At 41.0% G+C, this 21,255-nt stretch overlaps 1 protein-coding gene across 1 annotated transcript in view; it reads left to right on the top strand.

The window, feature by feature from the left end:
• Positions 1–11,672: 11,672 nt before the first annotated feature.
• LOC103186711 (peroxidasin homolog) overlaps positions 11,673–21,255 on the top strand; it is a 220,685-nt gene continuing 211,102 nt past the window's right edge. The window contains exon 1 of the mRNA XM_007905901.2: positions 11,673–11,857. Coding sequence (XP_007904092.1) covers positions 11,697–11,857 — 161 coding nt within the window. The 5' untranslated portion in view covers positions 11,673–11,696. The remainder of the gene's footprint in view (positions 11,858–21,255) is intronic.

Below are 21,255 nucleotides of genomic sequence, written 5' to 3'. Positions count from 1 at the left end.
TTGCTTCCACCCTTTGGAACTCTATCCCACACTCTCTTCACCATACTCCCTCCCTTGCCACCTTCAAGGCACGTCTCAAGGTCCTCTTCGACCGTGCTTTTGGCTGCCCTCCTACCATCCCTGATCCCAACCTCCCCCCTGTCTGGGTCCAAATCCCTGACTGTCCAGCACCTTGGGACGTCTTCCCATGTGAAAGGCCCTATACAAATGTAATTTTGTATTGTATTGTGCTCCTCGTCATCATTGAAATAACTTTTGCTTTTCTGATTGACTAACTCTTCTAATGAGTGAGTCTTCACAGAACTTCCACATCTTCCAAAACTCAAGTTAAGATTCTACTGTGTTTTTAGGAAACACTCTAACAAGATCTCTTTATTGTGCGTTATCGTTCTCCCTGTCCTGACCAACAAGCTCCAAGATAAAATTGGTCATTCACTTCATGGCTGTTTTTGGGACACTGCTGTGCACAAATCGGCTTCCAAGTTCACCTACAGGTACACAGTCACTAGGCTTCACAGTAACTTCTGTGAGGTGTTCGGAGACATCTCAATAATGTGATGAGGAGCAACGATTATCATTAACCCTGACAATAAGGCTAAAATTAACTATATGATATCCATGACCTTTGTGTATCGTCTGTTTCCGCGTAGACATCCCATTGCCTACTTATGTGCTCCAGATTAAGCAAAGTTTCTGCTCACACTTACGATGGTCCAACTGGGACTACGTGTAATCAGTGAATCTTTTTTTCATAGATCAGAAGAAGGGATGATAGACTCACTACATTTATAGCAAAGAATTTTCTTAGATTCAGACTGTGATAAGAACATCTTATGTTCCTGTCTGGAAACCAACCTGCTGCTGCCTGACTTCTTGAAGGCTGCACATTGTGCTTTGGATTATCAGCATAATCTATATCAGACGGCTCACTGCTCGCAACACACTTGGCCTCATAATTCAGGTTTCCCCAGGAACTGGCAGACAGACTTCACTCAGGTAGAAAGAGGTATTTTTTGAACAAGATAGAATCTGCTTGAGAGTATTAAATCCGTCAACTACTATCATGGATGAAAAAGATCTGAACCTGGAGCTTATTTTTATGGTGAGGATGAACTACACAATAAAAGAAATAGGGCAGAAATGTGCAAATGTTAGTACAGGAGGTCCTGGTATGTGTCTGGAATTTTTAAAGCAAATATTTAGCCCATGGCAGGGATAAGATGAGACCTCTACCTTATTGCTCGAAAACAGGCAGTCCAGAAACAAAGGGATAACTTGTTCAGGAGAGAATTGTATTTCATGTAGATCATATTGAGGGACAGCAGCCCGTGTCATGATACCAAAGGTATGGGGAGCAGCAGAATTGTTGTGCATTGTAAAGGGAGTTTTTAAGTTCATTTAATCTGCTACTCAGACTGACAGGGTCAACAAGGTTGGCCGTGGGTTAGATTCATCGGTTCACCTACGTGCCCTTAAACTGTATGCTCAGGAGCATAGTAAAAAGGTTCAATCTCCAGGTGTACTATTTTACAACAACAACAATTTAAGTTTATATAGTGTCGTTCATGTCGAGAGGACATAGCCAAGCATTTTAGGTTGAGGTGAGAGCACAGGGCATGGTTGCAGCAACAATGCCATGAGAGGTTTTGTGACAGGAAGGTCTTTGAATGAAAAGTAATTGGCTGCTGCGTTTTGCCCACAAAAATGCAGTCAATTCACTTTACAGTATATTCTGTGAAGCGCTTTGAGACGTCTAGAAGACGGGAAAAGCACTATATCAAATTCAAGGATTATTATTATTATATAAGCATTTATGTTAGTAACTGCCTTCCACCAACATTCATGCCACTGTGATATTCTAAAAGTCCTGAAAGGACAGATATTTTGAGATGTCTCTAAGACGTGATAAGGCGTTATATCAAGTGCAAGGATTATTATATATTATTACTATTATACTATGTGGTGGCAACGCCCAGTAAATTGTGTTTGAATAGCCATGACAGGTTTCACGAAGAGGCATTTTTCCAGTTGGTGACAGGTTTTTTGGTTCTCAGCTAGGTTTTATTGTGTCTCAAAGGTAACAATAGCTGTTTTTTTGCATCTTAAGAAGTTTAAAAAAATTCACATCATTGTAAAGCACCTCATGCTATAGTCCTGTAGCTCAGTGGTTAGAGCACTCGCTTTGCAAGTGAGAGACCTGAGTTCAATTCCAGGCAGGGTGAAACCTTGGGCAAGTTTCCTTACTCCACACACCTAATGATAATCCCTCCAAAAAAAAACCAATAATAAATTGGTTATTTTCAATCTACAACTGTTTGTGGGACATTGCTGTGCGCAATTGACTGCCACGTTCACCCACAAATATGCAGTCAATTCACTTTACAGTATATTCTGTGAAGCGCTTTGGGACATCTAGAAAACGTGAAAAGCGCTATATCAAATGCAAGGATTATTATTATTATTATTACTAATGATTCTTTATTGGCCCTCAAATACAGTCACTACACTTTATAGTAAAATCCTCTGAAGCACTTTGAGGCATTTCGACAAGTAGCTGTATCAAGTACAATGATTACTGTTATTATATTATTTTAATCTAGCCATTTTCTGTTCAGAAAATGAACTGAATTTACTCGTCTCCTAATGGTTGATGAAGCACTCTACCTTTAGAGGGCAGTGTTACCTTTGGAAGCACTAAAAAGCGTTTAAGAGGCAAACCTTCAAAGATTTTTTTAATTCAGGTTCCCTTTCCTCAATTAAACTATTGATTATTCCTATGCTTGTCAATAGTCGTACACTTGACACTAGCAAACTTTCTAGTAATAAATGATAATAAAGAGACTTAACACTTACTACATCACAAAGCACTTGATATAATAAATTGTTATTTGAACCAGAGCAAGTGTGGTGGCAAAATTGTGGCTTGATGTCCCAAAAATGCACTGATCGGAATGACTTCTGAGGCTGGCTTTTGTTGAATTCAGATTATGGAGCATTATTTTCCACAACACCTCGAGAACTTCTCGCTCTTTGAAACAATGTTAAGACATTTTTTAAACATATGCCTCTACCACCAGAATGGGAAACCCAATGGGCAGTTTAACATTTCATCCAGAGTTGGCATCTCCAGCAATCCAACAATCCTTCAGTATCACACTGAAATAATATAATCCTTGCATTTGATATAGCATTTTATCCATCTTCGAGATGTCTCAAACCGCCACACTGAAATAATATAATCCTTGCATTTGATATAGCATTTTATCACATCTTCGAGATGTCTCAAACCGCCTCACAGAATATAATGTAAACTGAATTGACTGTGTATTTTGTGGACGAAACGCGGCAGCAGTGTCCCACAAACAGTCGTGGATTGAGTGACCACATTATTATTTGGTCAGCATTCTTAGTCTAGATTCTGTTTCAGTAAATGTTTCTGCTATTCATGGTATAATCTTACTTGGCTTTGCTGTACAAGGAGTTTCACATTATATTTGCACTCCAGGTGGCATCAGTGCAACACAAAAAGCCTGTTAAAGAGCCCATGGACTCAAAATGTCTTAAACAGTGCAAAATCTTCCAAAAAGTGATGGCTCCTGCTTCTGTTCATTATCCAGCAAACTTCATTGGAGATATATTTGTGGATATTGGGTGTGAATGGAGTTAGATGTGCTGTAATGACATGCTTGAATAATCCACTGATGGTCTCTATCTAGGGTAATTAGATTAAAAGCAGTTTTTTGTGCAAGTTATCAAAGAGTTAAGGCCAGTCATTAATTCATACCCAACAGTATCTGCTCAGAAGGTAACAGGAGAAACTTAAAGGGAAGAGAGAGAGTGAGAGAGAGAGCAAATGTGCTCCAGGTGGGGTTACTAGGTTTATAGACACAAACACAGCCAGTGAGAAACCCAAGAGCATCAGAGGGTTACTGATCCCATTTTGTTCTTTTCTCTTTGATTAAGAACTAAGAAAAAAAAACACAGAAAAAGAGATGTTATGTGTGCTGCACTAGGAACATTCTTTAACTGTCAACATGGGAGACTCCGTGAGATTTTTTGGAAATGGACTTTGCTCAAGGAATTGATTCACTGGAAAAAAATCCCAATCCTGGAACGATTTACCTTTACAATAAAAGTTAGTGTCAGTGATACAAGAATTGATGGATTTCTGGAGATGCCGACTTTTTGGATGAAATATTAAACTGCCCATTGGGTCTCCTATTCTGGTGGTTCAGACTCATGCTAAAATTATATTGACATTGTTTCAATTCCTTTGAACGATTTAGTCCAATTTCTAACATCATCTTGCACATTGCATAATTTAGTCTTTTCTAAAAAATTACTATACGGAATTGAGTGCACACAAGTGTTTCCAAAATGCATCATTTCATATCAGATTTGATGTAATGATTGTCACATCAAATCTGTTATGAAAAGTCTCATTTTTCCCTCCAGGACCACAACTATTATATTGCAATATGAAGACTTAATCTTACTAATTTTGGTCAGAATTATGAATGAAATCTGGATGACCTTTTAACATTAATTTCTTGCAGAGAAATAGAGTAAATCTTTAAAGTGCAAAGCTGCTTTATATTGCTGCCTCAAACTCTGTGTTAACACACAAAGTACAATACAGATAACTTCCTGTTGGCTGGACTAATGGAAGAAAGATCCAGTCTGGTGAGCCAGAATTTCTGGTTGTGTAAGAATAATAATCCTTGCATTTGCGCTTTATCACATCTTCGAGACGTCTCAAAGCGCTTCACAGAATATACTGTAAAGTGAATTGACTATATTTTGTGGGCGAAATTGTGTAGTTACAATAGCAGCCCCAGCATTCACCGGCTTTTTTTGGCACTGTGCTTTTTTTTAAGCACGAACAAGCTAGCTTCTGCTCACGGAATTCAAACAATTTGAATCAAAGTCGATATCCCTGGCCACCATGAAATCTAGCAAAGACGATGAGGTGGGGAAAAAAATTATGTGGGGCTGCTCTGCACTACTTGGCACGTGCTAGGAGTGTGAGCTGGTGGCAGTCCACCCGACGTCCCGCAGAAATTCTTTTTAATTTTTCGGTTCCGAGCCTGGTCTGGCTAGGTTCGAATTCTGTATGCCCCGAGTCCAGCAAGCTAGGGATTTACTGTAATTGTTTTGTGAAGCAGATCACAAATGCTCTTTGCTTCATGAAACTATAGAATCAGTGTTGAATTTCCCCAGTACTTCACAGCACACAAAGCCTTTTTGTCCCCACACGTATGTTTTCTTAGTCTTGAAGTGACCTTCCATGACCAGTGATCACAGAATAATTAAATATTCAACACTGCACTTGTAAGTCTGGTGATGGTGAACAAAGATTAATGGCATGTTAATTGTGCTATATGTGGAGTGTTTGAATATTAATCGGTGGATGCTGAAGCTGGGAAAATTTGTGTGGTGTCGTGTCCTTTTTCTATGCACAAGAGTTTGGAAAAAATGATAAATGCTTTGTGAAATACCATTGCTTTAGTAATCCATATGCAGCAGCAGTGGTTGAATAGCATTTCAAGACAGTCTCTCATAAAGATATTAGCAATAAGTGACAAGGAGCAAATAGTTTGATTTTGAGAAGTTGGATAGACTAGTTATATTCCTTAGAGTAGAAAAGGTTAAGACGTGACTCAATTGCAGTATTTAAACTATTGAAAGGAAATGGCAGGTTGGATACTGGATGACTCTTCCCTTTGTTGGCGGGATCCGTTATACAAGGGCCATAGCCTTAAAATCAGAGCAAAGATGTTTAGAACTGAAGTCAGGAAGCATTTCTTCACACACAGGATTTCTGAAGATGTAGAATGTTCTGCCCCAGAAAATTGTAACAGTGGAATCAATAAGGATAGATACTTAGGTAGTTGAGGTATTATAAAGTTAATGGAAAAAGGGCAGAGCATTGGGATTAAAAGATTTGCCAAAATCTAAAATTGGTGGAACAAGTTCAATGGGTTGAAGGGCCTCCTCCTGTTCCTGTTTTCCTATATTTCCTACGGCGTTGGAACACATGCAGGATATCTTTTATGCAATGTACCATTGTGACACAAATTAACAATAACAACTATCACTTATAGTGTGTTTTTCATGTAGGATAAGCTTCTTAAAAGGCTTCATATAATATTGAGGGTCACTGAGCATGGAGGCGAGGCTCGTTGAAGGAGTTTGGTTGTGTTGATCCCAGGTAATCAAAGGGATACATTTGCAAGAGGTTGTTGAAGGCCATTGCACAAGTCAAATGTGAAAGGTTTGTGGAAAAGCGATCCAGAGAGCAGTGGCCGTCCGGCGTGGAGGGCGCTATTTCAATCCAAGTTGCTGTTGTTGTTGTTGAAGACTTGACACCGATAGTGGGATAAAAGGAGTGAGGAACAAGCAGTAGAGCAAATTCAGGAGAGGAAAGGTTATGGACAGGCACCTGGGTTTGGAGAAGACTGCACAGTTATGCAGAGATAGAGGGATCTGAAAATCAAAACAAGGACAGGAACAGAGGAACAGGAGTAGGCCATTCAGCGCCTTGAGCCTGTTCTGCCATTCTATTATATCATGGCTGGAGGAAGGAACCTTTTGCTCCTCTCTTACCATCCACCATGCATTTACCACGTAAGTGTGAATCACTTTGCTCATGAAATGACCTGAGCATCATAGCTCCAGTTTAGATTACATCTCCATTTGGTTGCAAGTTTCTGTCAAGATCATGCCAATTCTGACTTCAAAAGTATGTAGTATGCATGCTGCATAAAATAACCAGTACCTGTCTGCGAGGAGGCACTATATCAAATGAAGGATTATTATTATTATTACGGTTTACAAAAGTTACAGCTTCATTTTTCTCCACAGTCACATTGCACCAATTTAGCCTTGTGGAGCCCTATGGCTATACAGTTACAAGTGCCAAAGAATTTACAACTGAGATCAGTCTCGGTTGTAAATTTTTCGGCACTTGTAACTGTCTCCATGTTAATTATTAAACTCCTCCCACTGACTATTAAATCCAGAGCACTGAGCCTAAAGGTAAGAATCATCTGCTTAGATCATGCGTTTTCTGAACTACATCAGCACACAGCATTCCAACTGTGTTCTACGGCTTGCTTATGATCTTAAGACAAAATATTCAAAGAAAGTGTGGTAAATAGCACTGCATTGTGCAAATATTTTCTTACTTCTTATGGTGATACATGCTATCTTAACAATCTAAATTTGAAGAGAGTTATAAATGATCATTCAAAGGCATAACCCAATTAATGCTATAAAAATCTGATGGGGCCTCATTATTATAGTACACTTTCCTCGGGGTCCCAGCACAAGTATTATTGTAGACCCAGAGGAACGAGTACCTCACGAGGATGATTCCCCAGTAAGACAGTCAATATTACTATTTTTCCCCACAATATTGTGGTGAGGATTTATAATGTATATTCATTATATTACAGTCATTCTTTATGTGGGGGGGAGGAGCTTTCTTAAAATGAAACACTATTAATGAAATTGTTGCGTATGAAGCAGAGGTTAATTGACTGTAAAACCAATTACATATATGCAGTCCTTCATTGACCCGCTGGGAGCTGTAGATGTACTGGTTACTGGTACTGTACTGGTGGAGTCCTGTAGCTCAGTGGTTAGAGCACTCGCCTTGCAGGCGAGACACCTGGGTTCATTTCCAGGCAGGGCTAAACCTTGGGCAAGTTTCCTTACTCTACACGCCTAATAATAATCTCTCCAAAAAAACCAAAAATAAATTGGTCATTTTCAATCCACGAATGTTTGTTGGACACTGCTGTGTGCAATTGGCTGCTGCGTTTCGCCCACAAATATACAGTCAATTCACTTTACAGCATATTCTGTGAAGCGCTTTGAGAAGTCGCGAAGACGTGAAAAGTGCTATATCAAATGCAAGGATTATTATTATTACTACTGCTGTTTTAGTAAATTCAAATTAAATGTAGACTTAGAAAAATTTGGCAAATTAAAAATGGCTCCAATGAATATATAGAATTTTTGATGGAATAACAATTATTTTTACATTTTTACATTTATATAGCTCCTTTCACATTAGAAGGACGTCCCAAGGCGATGAAAACAAAATAACAAAACCAGTCAATTTTTTTGTCCGGTAATTCTAAGAAATGAACATCCAGGTGACTCAGTTCTTATTGACCCTCGTCTGTCTCCAGAAAGGATTAAACTTGTATCTGGTGAGAAATTCTACCTAGGTTTAGACTTGCTCTATTTTCTTAATATTTTAGAGCTTCCAGAATTCGACAAATTGTTGAATTCTGCCTGAACTTTGAAGTTGTTTTTCTGTTGTTCTTAAAATAACTTAATGAAACCCGTCCTCAAACCTAAGGTTGATATTACAAATCTGCCACATTTGAGATGACCTGAAACACTAAGGATGTCAAGCATATCTGAATCCAAGTGAAATTCTGTCCCTCTATGCCTATCAAACATGAATTTGAGCCTGAACCCCACTCCATGCAGTGATGGTTAGCCAGAATCACTGAAATACTACAATGTTACTATTAATCTCAATGCAAAATACAAGACATCTAACTCATAGTAGATACATAGAGCAGAAGGAGTCATTCAGCCCACTGAGCCATTTCTGCAACTAATCATGTCAGGTCATGTAATCCTATTTACTGTTTTTTTCTCCATATTTCCTGATAGCTTTACTTTGCCAGGACCTCAGCCACTGGTATTCATTCTAACAGCCTCCTGGCTGCTTGTTCAGGCCACAGCACATTGGCAGTCTGCTGGGCACTGAGCTAAATTTCAAACTGCACATCTGGTCGATGGCACTGGAGTGTCTGCCTGGAACTATGAGCTCAACTAGAGATGCGAGGCTTGAATCCACAACTTTAGAAACAACTCTGCTACCAACTGAGCAAGGGTGACACCTAAATGACACAATTCAACATCTCTCACAGTTGGTTGTGTTTCTTTGCCCTATGAATGCAGAGCGCATTACAAACTGGCCAAGTATTCTGATTATAATTTGGTAGTAGCTGAAGATTATACACAATATAACACAATAAATACTGATTTCTGTAGCTCTTGAAAATTAGAAAACTTGAATACAACAAAACAAATTAACGTCTTCATATGCATTACTTTCTGCATAAATTGTGTATTTATTAATGCATTCAAGTGCAAAACTCTTAACATCCACTGGGACAATACAGAAAAAACTTTTATAACCAAATAAATTGGAAAATTCAGAACCACACAATAACTTCTTTACAGATCGGATTCTTCCCCTTTTTGATAACAATATTGAATGGACCATATTAAACAGGAGGAAATTATTATGTGTGAAATCAGTGTGTAACTAACAAATATGTTAAAACTGCGTTTTGCCCACAAATATACAGTCAATTCACTTTACAGTATATTCTGTGAAGCGCTTTGAGATATCTAGAAGACATGAAAAGCGTTGTATCAAATGCAAGGATTATTATTATTTTATTATGAAAAGATGTTTACACTTTCAAGGGTTTGTTAATTCTATTCTCTGCCGAACATAGGTGTCACAGTTGATTCATTTAGAGAGTCCATTCATTCTTCATCGAATGACATGTATTGGAGGTCTGAAATCTTGCCATGTCTTAGGCTGTAAGACCATATTGTTTTGAAGTTAAAAATTGTGCAAATTTTTGGAAAATTCTTAAGTCAGTGTTAATTTGGATGCTCGGTCCTATGCCATCCTTAATAAAAAAGGACCTCCAAATTAAGACTGAATTGAAGAATTTTCTACAATTCTGTGCTGTCTTAAAATTGAAACGAAAATGGTCCTGCCAGTTTATGTATATAGTATACATTCTTCACCTACAGAATACGATCATTATAGCAATAACCTGTTAAGCACTTTGACACATTCTGACAACACGATAAGGCACAAAATCAAATGCAAGAATTATTATTATTTTCATTATGAGAAATGAAACCGAGGCCCAATCTTAGTTGTTCAGGTGGATGTTAAAGATCCCATGATACTATTTGGAAAGAGAAAGGAGTTTCTCCCAGTGCCCTGAGAAATAATTTTCCAAATATAATTGGTCATTCACTTCATTGCTCTATGTAGAACATTGCTTTACGCAAGCTGGCTGCCAAGTTTGCCTACAAGTACACAGTCACTACACATTACATTGGGAGTTCTGTGAGGTGACTGACTCCTGACATGAAAAATGGTATTATCAAAGCAAGGATTATTATTATTTTTATTTATTACATACTTTAATTACTGTTATTACTGAAAGTCTTACAATGTAGGTGAAGTGGATCATATTTCTCTTCTGCACATTTATCAAGAATAAGTAAGAGTCTGTGCAGTGTTACCCTGAATATGTGCAGCTGGGAGAAAAGTCATTTCACTCCCAGGAGTATAACATTGTGGAGCAGAAAGGCAGATTTATGTTTCCCACCCTACACTGCTTTCAACTGAAGCTGTTTTGCTCCTCCCCCCTCCCACCAACACCCACACTTGATTTTTATGTTCTGCAATTGTTTTTCAAAGTAATATATACATGTATGTTAAAAGGAATTGAATCTGTGCAAAATGCCAAAAGTTCAATGGACGGGGAAGAAGCATATGCAGCCCACATTAGAACAACCAAAATGCATGCAGCTGTTGAATTTGTACTGCATGGTTGTGAATTGCAATGTTCCTGCAAATACCTCCTCCCAATGCAATTCCCAGTCTCCACTCCCCATTGATACTACACATTTGGTGGTGAATTAATGGCAGATGGCAACAAGTCACCACCAAACATGCAGTATCAACACAGCATTTGTTTCTCATTTGGATGAATATACAGTTTTTATCTGTTTAACAAGACAGAGCCAAGGAAGCATTCTCACAACACTTAATGCTTCCAACCTACAATTTCAGATACCAGGTGTCAGCCTGGCTTGGTGGTAATACTCTCGTCTCTGAGTTCAATGTCAGGACCTTGAGCTCATACTCTTGGCTGATAGTAGTGCTGGGATGTACTGCATTATCGGAGGTGCTGTCCTTCAAGAGGAAATGTTAAACAAAGTCCATTCTCCCTGTTCAGGTGGACGTTAAAATCTTGTTCAAAAAAAGGAATTATATCCAGGCCAACAGCACCCCAAATAAAATTGATCATTCACTTCATGGCTGATTGTGGGGCATTGCTGTTTGCAAATTGACTCCTGCATTTGTCAACAAAAATACACAGTCACTACACTTTACAGAGAAATGTTTTGATGTGTTAATGTGCTACACAAGGATTTTGATACCAAGCTAAATTAAATATTTAAACTTGACATAAATTTTGATCCATTGAAAACTGGATAGGAAACAGTATGTATCTACTTAAGGAAGTATAAAGAATATTCGTGTACAAGTCCTGCTCAGAAGTGGGTTGGATCCCGACTCTCTCAGAAATCATCCTGATACTCCCTTGTCATGTAACAATTATAACAGTGATTTTGCATCCATAAATTTCCAATCGAGGAGTATCACAATCCTGGCAGTCTTTTGTGGATAAAGCTGCTGGATTCTTTCTGCTCTGTGTGCTGTAATATGATCCTGGTTGTGGTCTGATTGGATGCATAGCTTGAGTTAAACTTGCCCAGACCCCACTCACTCTTTTAGTTTGGTCTCTGCAGCTCTGAGCGCTGCTGCCACTGCTCTGATCTCTCTCAGGATGGGACACAAATGTTTCCTTTTCATAGCTTTCCTCGTCCTCTTCTTACCTACAATCTCCCATTCCTGCCCGAGCCGCTGCCTGTGTTTCAGGACCACTGTCCGCTGTATGCATTTGATGCTGGATCACATACCCAAAGTAGCACCACAGACTGTTATTCTGTAAGTACAAAACTTTATTTGAGAACTTTCTTTTCAGAAAAAGTTTGTTCCTCAACTAATGTTGAGTTTTGACTTTGTTATAGAGGTCCCATTAAATACTAATTGTGGCCTGGTTTGTAAGAGGAACAAACTAAACTGAGTTTCTTAAATACATATTGATACCTGATAATTTGTTGCTGCCTTTTTAAGAAGTCTGCTTTCAACCATTGTCATTTGGGGATTGTGTAAAGATGTGATGTTAAAACTTCTGATGTGAAGTAAGTGGAAAACTTCAAGCAGAATGGAAACGAAATGGCAAATTGCTGGCAAATCCTGGAATTTCTGTTTTTACATTATTTTATGCAAGAGTAAGGTTCATACACAAAACTTTGTTTGTGTCGAGAGCTGTGAAGTTAGAATGCAGTGGATTTGGAAGAGTTGGAGTATTTCATGCTGTGGTCTGAGTAAGTGGAATTTACAATGCTTGGATTAGCCTGGCATATGTATTAGATCCAGTTGATTTGAGTTTACTGAAAATACATTTTAATAAGTGCATAATAAGAAAGGCAAAAGAAAGCATAATTAATAGCTTCATGCAGAAAAATATAATCATTCTCTGGATAAATTGGGTAAATGAAGAAATGAAAAATTTACTAAATGTTTCCTGTAGACTGTGAGCGAACTGCTTTCTTTCTGAAAGGTTTGAATTACAAGCTCTCCTTAAAATAATAACAATGGTGGGCATGCTAGAGGTGACTTCATTGTTCTGTAAGGTAATTCCCTGAGGGTACGCTGACATTTGGAAAAGCTGCTTTCTGGATATATTGGTAAGTAAATCCTGGAAAACCAAAGCGTTCAGGGGTGGACAGATTCTGGGACTGGAGTTTCCTTTTTCAAGGGTATCTTATCTGTGAGAGTTACTTAAATTTTTTATATAAAGTCAGTCCGTTTAGCCACTTTTAGGACAGGATTTTGAAATTACCTATCTTTGTGGAGTCCTGTAGGTACACCAACAACAACAAAATTACATTTGTATAGCGCCTTTCACGTCCAGAGGATGTCCCAAGGCGCTGGATAGACAGAGTTTCGGATCCGAACTGGGGGTCGGGATCAGGGAGTGTGGAGGGCCGGGGGGAAGCAGGGAGATCGAAAGCACGGTCGAAGAGGAGGGTTAGAGCTGAGTGGTTAGAGCACTCGCCTCGCAAGCGAGAGGACCTGAGTTCGATTCCCAGGCAGGGCGAAACCTTAGGCAAGTTTCCTTACTCCACACGCTTGTTTACCTAGTAGTAAGTAGGAACCTGGTTGTTAGTCTATTGGCGGATCGTTTTCCGGGGATAATAATCCCTTTTAAAAAAGAATTTGGTCACTTTACAACTGTTTGTGGGATACTGCTGTGCGCAATTGGCTGCTGCATTTCGAGTTGTACATAAAGATTGTTTCTCAATAAATGCTACAATCACTGATATGGTTTAGGGCGGCACTAATTTAATAGCAATAGATTAAATAGTGGTGTTTGTGCTTGGGTGATCTCAGTTTGGACTCCACCTTCCCCCCACTCTGAAGTTGACCATTTCTTTGTGAGGCTTTCCCACCCCCCTAGTATGATACTTGTATTAGTGCAGTGTAAATTGGTTCCTGTTCTGAGATCAGAGGCAGCCTTTGATGTGCACTCCATACCTTCAGGCAATGATGGATTTGCCAGTGTACTCATATCACTTTGAATTTGTCCTTGTTCCCACCCACCCCAGCAAGGCTAGAATGAAATGCTCAGGTATGCACTTAGTGTAAACATGGGCCATCTCAGATTTGTAACCAGAGACAGAGACACAATGGGTTCAGTTCCTGGCAGAGCGAAATGTTGGGCAAGTTTCCTTCTTCACATACCTCTATTTACCTAGCAGTAAGTAGGAACCTGGTTGTTAGTCAATTGAAGGATTGGTCTTCCGGGGATAATAATTCATTCAAAAAAACAATAATAATAAATTTGTCTCTCAATCCATGACTGTTTGTGGGATACTGCTGTGGGCAACTGACTACCGCATTTTGCCCACAAAATATGCAACAACAAAATGACATTGTATAGCGCCTTTCACGTCAGGAGGACGTCCTAAGGCGCTGGACAGACAGAGTTTCGGACCCAAGCTGGGGGTCGGGGTCGGGGGGTGGTGGAGGACAGTGGGGAGAAGTAGGAAGCATGGTCGAAGAGGAGGGTCTTGAGATAGGTCTTGAAGGTGACAAGGGAGGGGGTGAGGCAGAGGGGCTGTGGGATGGAGTTCCAGAGGGTGGGGGCAGAGTTGCAGAAGGCCCGCCCGCCCGCCCGTCAATAGTGGGGCGAGCGAGGTTGGGGACTTTCTTTGATGCCATGGCCAACGATCCCCATAATAAATATGGATCATTTGTTTCATGGCTGTTTGTGGGACATTGCTGTGTACAACTGGGCTGCAAATCCCTACTACCAGCATTTACAGTGTTCCAGCACTGTTAAGCATTCGGGGACGCTACCCTGAATTAGGGGCACTATATAAATGCAAGTTGTTATTGTTGTTGCAGGAGCCTGTGGAGTTTCCATTGTAACCAAACCTGCAGTTCCCTGCTGGAATCTAAACACATTCATTTTTCTGGTCGGGTTGAAATATGTGGTGTGCGATGTTTTTATAGCACATCACACACCACTTTCTTCATTCCCACCCAAGGGCCTAAGTGCCTGTGGGTTATTTCTTCTGCATTTGCAGAATATGGAACTGGGAGCTGGGATCCTTGCAGATATCTTTTTGAATCGTGCTTGCATTTACCAAACAAGGCATTTAATTAAAGGAACTGTTTCAAAACCCTTAATAAAAATGTTGATGCGTTAATATTCTTGACTGCAGTTGATTAGTTAAAATGGTCAGTTTCGTCCTCATCCAAAAAGGTTCAAGCAGTACTTGCTGCATAGAGTGGTCTGATCCGACTTGCTTAGTCTTCCAGTGAGACAGTATCGTCACATATTTATAATGAATGCTTCAGCATTGTATACTCTCCATTGGAGATGCTGGATTTCCTTGAATCCAAGATCAAGGGAATCCGCTCCGCGGTCACTTCCCCTCCAACTTCCACCCACCACCCACCCCTTCCCTCCCACACTCCGACTCCTACCCATCCTCCCCTACACACCTTCGTACCCGTTTCCCCACCCTCTGTCACTGAACTCATCCTATCCCTAAAACCAACCACCTGCTCCCTTGACCCCATCCCCACTCCACTCCTTATCTCCCAGCTCCATTTTCTTGCCCCACACATCACTGACATCATAAACCTGTCCCTCTCCTCTGGCTCTGTCCCCATTCCATTAAAAACTGCCATCATCACGCCCACCCTGAAAAAACCCTCCCTTGATGCGTCGCAGCTATCAAGCTACCGGCCCATCTCCAACCTCCCCTTTCTCTCCAAGGTCTTGGAAAGAGTTGTCGCCTCCCAACTGCGCTCTTTCCTCTCCACCCATTCTCTTTTTGAACCCCTTCAGTCAGGTTTCCGTGCTGCTCATAGCACAGAAACTGCCCTGGTCAAGGTCACCAATGATATCCTGACTATCTGTGACCAGGGCTCCCTCTGTCTCCTCGTCCTCCTCGACCTATCGGCAGCATTCGATACGGTCGACCACGCTATCCTACTCCACCGCTTGTCCTCCCACCTCAACCTTCAAGGCACTGTCCTTGAATGGTTTAGCTCTTACCTTTCCCACCGTCTTCACTTCGTCTCAACGAATGGCTTCTCCTCCACCCCCCGTACTGTCTCATGTGGTGTCCCTCAGGGCTCTGTCCTCGGTCCCCTCCTCTTCACCCTCTATATGCTCCCCCTCGGTGACATCATCCGCAAACATGGGGTTAACTTCCACATGTATGCGGATGACACCCAACTCTACCTTTCCTCCTCTACTCTCAACTCCACGACCACCGATGTCCTGACAGCCTGCCTGTCCGACATCGAGTCCTGGACGAGAGACAACTTTCTTCAGCTCAACGTGCGAAAAACCGAGGCCCTCCTGATTGGCTCACGTCAGCGCCTCCGCACCTCAGGCGCTGACACCATCAGCATCCAAGGCTGCACTCTCCACCTCTCAAAGCCAGTCAGGAACCTCGGCGTTTTGTTCGACCCTGAGCTGTCCTTTCTCCCTCACATCCGCACCACAACTGGCACCGCCTTCCATCACCTCCGGAATATCGCCAGACTACGGCACTACCTCACCCCTCACGCTGCTGAAACCCTGGTTCACGCCTTTGTCACCTCAAGGCTGGACTATGGGAACTCTCTCCTCGCCGGCCTTCCCGCCACCTCCCTCCACAAGCTGCAGGTCATTCAGAACTCTGCAGCTCGTGTACTGTCCCGCACCAGGCTTCGGGACCACATCACTCCTACCCTCGCTCGCCTCCACTGGCTCCCCATCCCCCAGAGGATTGATTTCAAGATCCTCATCCTCACCTACAAGGCCATTCACGGCCTTGCTCCCTCCTACCTCTCCAACCTACTATCCCCCTACCTACCTGCCCGTACCCTCCGTTCCTCTGGCTCCGGTCTGCTCCACGTCCCCCGCCCCAACCGCCCTACTATCGGTGGTCGGGCCTTCAGCCTCTCAGCCCCGAGGCTCTGGAACTCCATCCCCCAGTGCCTTCGCCTTGCTTCCTCCCTTTCCTCCTTCAAGGCCGGTCTCAAAACCTTTCTCTTTGACCGTGCCTTCAGCTCCCCTCTCGACTCTCTTCCCCCTCCTCGCTCCCTCCCTTCCCTCCCCTCACCCTGACCATTTCCCCCCTCCTCTCTCCCTCCCTTCCCTCACCCTGACCATTTCCCCCCTGCTCGGGTCATGACCCAACTGTGCAGCGCCTTGGGACGTCCTCCTGACGTGAAAGGCGCTCTATAAATGGAATCTTGTTGTTGTTGTTGTTGTTGTAGAGACAGGACACTGATTAAAGGTTATGAGTTTTATTCAGTGCAAGCTTCCAGACTGTAGCCTAAAACTAGTTGAAACATTCATTACAACTATTAATGGATGTAACAAAAGGAAATGTTAGAGAAAACATCAGTTTCAGGAGCTGAACCGTTGCAAGTTTTAATCTGTTATGAACTCTTTCAATGAAGACGGCTAATGTCTCAACATGTGCCATTGCCTGCGCTCTTGATCAATGAGATCACAAGGGAAGACAAAAGGTGATTCTTTGTAATAATTTGTAGATAAAATAAGGAGCAACAAAGTCCCAGGTTCATTGTTTCCCATTTACTTGTTTTTGGATTCAAGTTGCTCATTGAAATCTCCCACTGTGAGACAGGGATGAGATTCTCTGCCAGGACCACATATGCTGTCTGGAACATCAGACGTGTCAATGTGATGACAGATATCTTAAATCTCAAAATGGGCATCTCCTATCCAATATCCAGCAGAGCATGCCATGAATTAATCAAGGCCACCATAGTCTCATTAAAAGTCTGTGTGGCAACATTTCTACATTTGGAACGTTGCACTATCACGGACATTTAGCTCCGTGAAGCACCACAGGACAACATGCAGGAAGCATTATTAATCTAGATGATGGACATGTACTGCTGCTTTTGATGTGTGAAGCTCAACCAATATAAAACAAAACCTTTGAGTCAGTGATATGGTGAAGGTTTACAAATGCATCTGCAGCAGATCCAAAAATACACTTTAAAGAGCATCACCGATACAATCCCTCAGTTTTTGACAGACTAAAGTTTACTTGACAGGAATTGAAAGCATTCCAAACAGTTGTAGTATTGAACAACTTAATTGTGTCTTGTGTGCGTGCGTGTGTGTGTGGGGGTGGGGGGGGGGTGCGGTGGATCTGGGTGAATGTCAGTTTTAGGACAGAAGATTTATTTTGTTTTCTTTAACCAACAAACTGTAGCAATGAAACAAAGGTTTTGCAGCAGAGCTGCTCAATATCAGCAGACATCTTATTATTGATAATGATGCCAAATTATAAAAATAACCATTTAAAACCATTTTTACAAAAGAATGTTTGCACATTTTAATTTTAGATGGAATAATTGAGGGTGCAACATTGACGTTTTTTCCCCATCACTAATACACCTATTTTCACTGTAATCCTCTGGTTTTCTCAGTCATGGAGCAGTATCTGTGCAATAATAAGACCGAATGACAAAATCACATGTGTAGCATAGATAGGAACTGTCTTCTCCAGCAAGTGGCATTTAGCCCATGTTCACTGATTACAAAGTCATTGAGTGCATTCTTAGGCCCCCTTTACTAAGACATTGTAGGATTTTTGGCATTCCATCAAGGACATGCCTTCTGCAAAATGTCTGGAGATATGACTGGTGGTTCAACCAATTCTTCTTCATCTCCAGTTAGGGCACGTCAGTTATTGTATATGTCGTAGCTTCTGCTTGGCTGGTGCCAGCGCTTCCGCACCTCGGCCACTGGCAGCATCAGCCTCCACGGCTGCACACTCAACCTCACTAAGCCAGTCAGGAACCTGGGTGTCTTGTTTGACCCTGAACTGTCCTTTCTACCCCACATTCGCGCCATGACCGGCACTGCCTACCACCACCTCCGTAACATTGCCAGACTCCACCACTGCCTCACCCTTCAGGTTGTTGAGACCCTCACCCACGACAAGGCTCGATTATGGAAACTTCCTCCGCATTGGCCTTCCCAACTCTACCCTTCACAAACTGCAGATCATCCAAAACTCTGCAACCCATATAGTCTTGCGCACCAGGCTCCGTGACCCCCATCACTCCCACCCTCGCCCGACTCCATCACCCACACGGAAGAGAGAGAAACCCACATGTCACATTGTATCCACTGCAAAATCCTTGTGGCACAAAATCACACAACAATTTTTGTACTGAAACAGAGTTTCTTTGTAGCAAAGGTACAAGCGCTCTGGAATGCATTTGTCATGAATGACATTTTCCATTAATTAAATGGTCTTGTTATTAGCCAGTGATTTTGCTGCATTGAAACAAGATCGCTTTTGAATTTTTTCAAAGAAGATTGTTTTGGAAATTATGAGAGATTCACTGTCATTCCCATGCAGTATTCAAACACAAACCTAAAGTACAAATTGGAAGAATGTTTCTTTTCCAAGTGAAGTGGTGTGTGGAACAAAATACCAGTCATAGCTGTTGACACAAATGTCCCGAAATGTCCCTAATCTTAGCCTGCTAAAAGTTTAAGATTGGGCAAAATTACAGTAAAAAACATCTTATATTCACTCTTGGCAGCTATTTTTCTGTAGCTCTTAAAAGGAAGCATCTTACAAATTTAAGAACAATTCGATGCAATCTTAAATTTATGGTAAACATTCATAACAGTCTTAAGACTAACTGGAATTTCACGACTTATGTCAATTAGCTCCCTCAAAAATGATTTTGGTAGCTATATGGTCAGGAACTGGAGTGAAGGTTATATGCATAAGTCGAGAATGAAAGGATCAATTGGAATAGAGCTATCATCTTCAGAAGACAATGACAAGAGTGCGGATACACCAACATTTATACCAACAGATATACCAACATTTTGTTTGATTAGTGTACTTATGCAGCGTTTTCCATCACGTTCAACCACAAAACATCTATTCACTCAACTTCAGTTGAAGCGCTTATGTGGCATTTTCCTGATGTGAAACACACTATACCAAATGTAAGGATTATTATCAGGTTAAATTAATCCACGATGGGCTCTCATCTCCTTCATCTATCCAATAAAGTCTACCATCTCCTTAATTTGTTCAATAAAGTTTGCAAAGCATGAAACCAGTTGTCCAACTGATAATGGCCTGTCGTGTGGAAGTAGCAGGCAATGATGGACTGAATATATTTTTCCTATTCTTTGCTTTCTTATACTCCTATGTAACTTTTTACCTGCATTAAACTTTGAATTCCAAGGAAGAATGGAATGGCAATATATATCCCTTTAAAACACTAATCTGATGTGGTCCAGTGCTGTAGATGCACACCAAGCTGTTTCCTAATTGTGCAGAACTTTTAGTTTCATAACTTTGATGTCAGACATTTAAAAACATAAAAACAGTTTCTTATTCCTGGGGGAAGGTGAGGATTCTGTAGTCAGGAAACTACTTTTATACAACTAAAGTGGTGACATATTTTAGCACTGGCTGTATAAACAATGTGTGCTATGATTATCAGTGTGAGACAGTATCTGTACAACACATGGATCCCACTGGACAGTATCCATCTATGACTCTGTAGCTTGAGCATAATGCATTGTGTATAGTATATCGTGACATCAGCTTCAGACTCAAAGCCAGGATTTGGTGCACTCAGTTCATTCCTATTTTATTCTAGTTCTACCTTCCATTTGTTTTCAAAGCCTATTTAGTTTCACAGTCTCCTTCAGACACTGAGAATGCTAAATTGATGATAAGAAGCAAACAGGGGGACTGCAGTGTGTACTTGACATATAAACAGCAGTTTAAATGTCTGCAGTCTGGTCAAGATAACAGTGAGACTGAGATCTCATCAATCTTTCGGCACATACTGCATCCAGCTTCAGAAAACATTTGGAAAATAGCCTGTGAAAAGTATACAAGAGCAACTACGTTTGTTTCACTATAAAATTATTAATTTTGGAAGTCTTAGATCTTCAGCACCTAACTCTGTAAATCTTCCCTGCTATCCTCAGTCCAATATTAACACAGGCTGAGAGCCAAGCCTTAACTACAATGGAAAGGCTTGAACCATGTTCTGACAATTTATGCTTTCATTTATCTCCAGAATTATATGAAAGTACAATTGGTCAAAATATTTGATCATTATTAACTCTTACTTTTTTCAAACCTCTTGAAGAGCAATGTGTGAACTGAATATTAATCCACACTCAACTGGTTTTAGTTATGTTGTGATTTAAGGCAAAAATCACGAAATGGGACTGGGAAACAGTAGTCAAGTGATAGATGCAATCCCGAAGTGTCTTATTGCAGTTTGATTATTGGAAGCCTGCCTTGAATTGACACACATCTGTTTCTCATTTGACTTTGTGCAACAAACGCCCTTTCTTCTGAAAACACTTTGAGGAAAGGCACTACTATTTTGTCCCAGCTTATTGTGTTTCAGCATTGTCATAGTACATACCTGCATGGCAATGTCCCTTAATGGTTGCCACATGTCACAGGATGACCCAAGAGGCTCATTTGTTGCATTGGTTTTAACAGACCCATTAAATGATTGAGAATTATTGTTTAATATTGTTACCATTTCCTTAATTTTTGCAATAAAATTCTGCTAAGTCCAAGTCTATCCCTGTGGCCAATTGCCCTGCTGACCACTCAAGCCCATGAAAAGCAGCAGGTGACTGCAGCTAACATCAGGATTGTAGCATGCAGAAAACTATGGTTGAACATTTTCTTTATCTGGTATCATGCCAGTTGTTTCTTTGATCT

Source organism: Callorhinchus milii, unplaced genomic scaffold (assembly GCF_018977255.1).
Source record: "Callorhinchus milii isolate IMCB2004 unplaced genomic scaffold, IMCB_Cmil_1.0 Scaffold2, whole genome shotgun sequence".
Lineage (NCBI taxonomy): Eukaryota > Metazoa > Chordata > Chondrichthyes > Chimaeriformes > Callorhinchidae > Callorhinchus > Callorhinchus milii.
The sequence above is the reverse complement of the archived record's forward strand: the minus strand, read 5'-3'. Positions and strand labels throughout refer to the sequence as shown.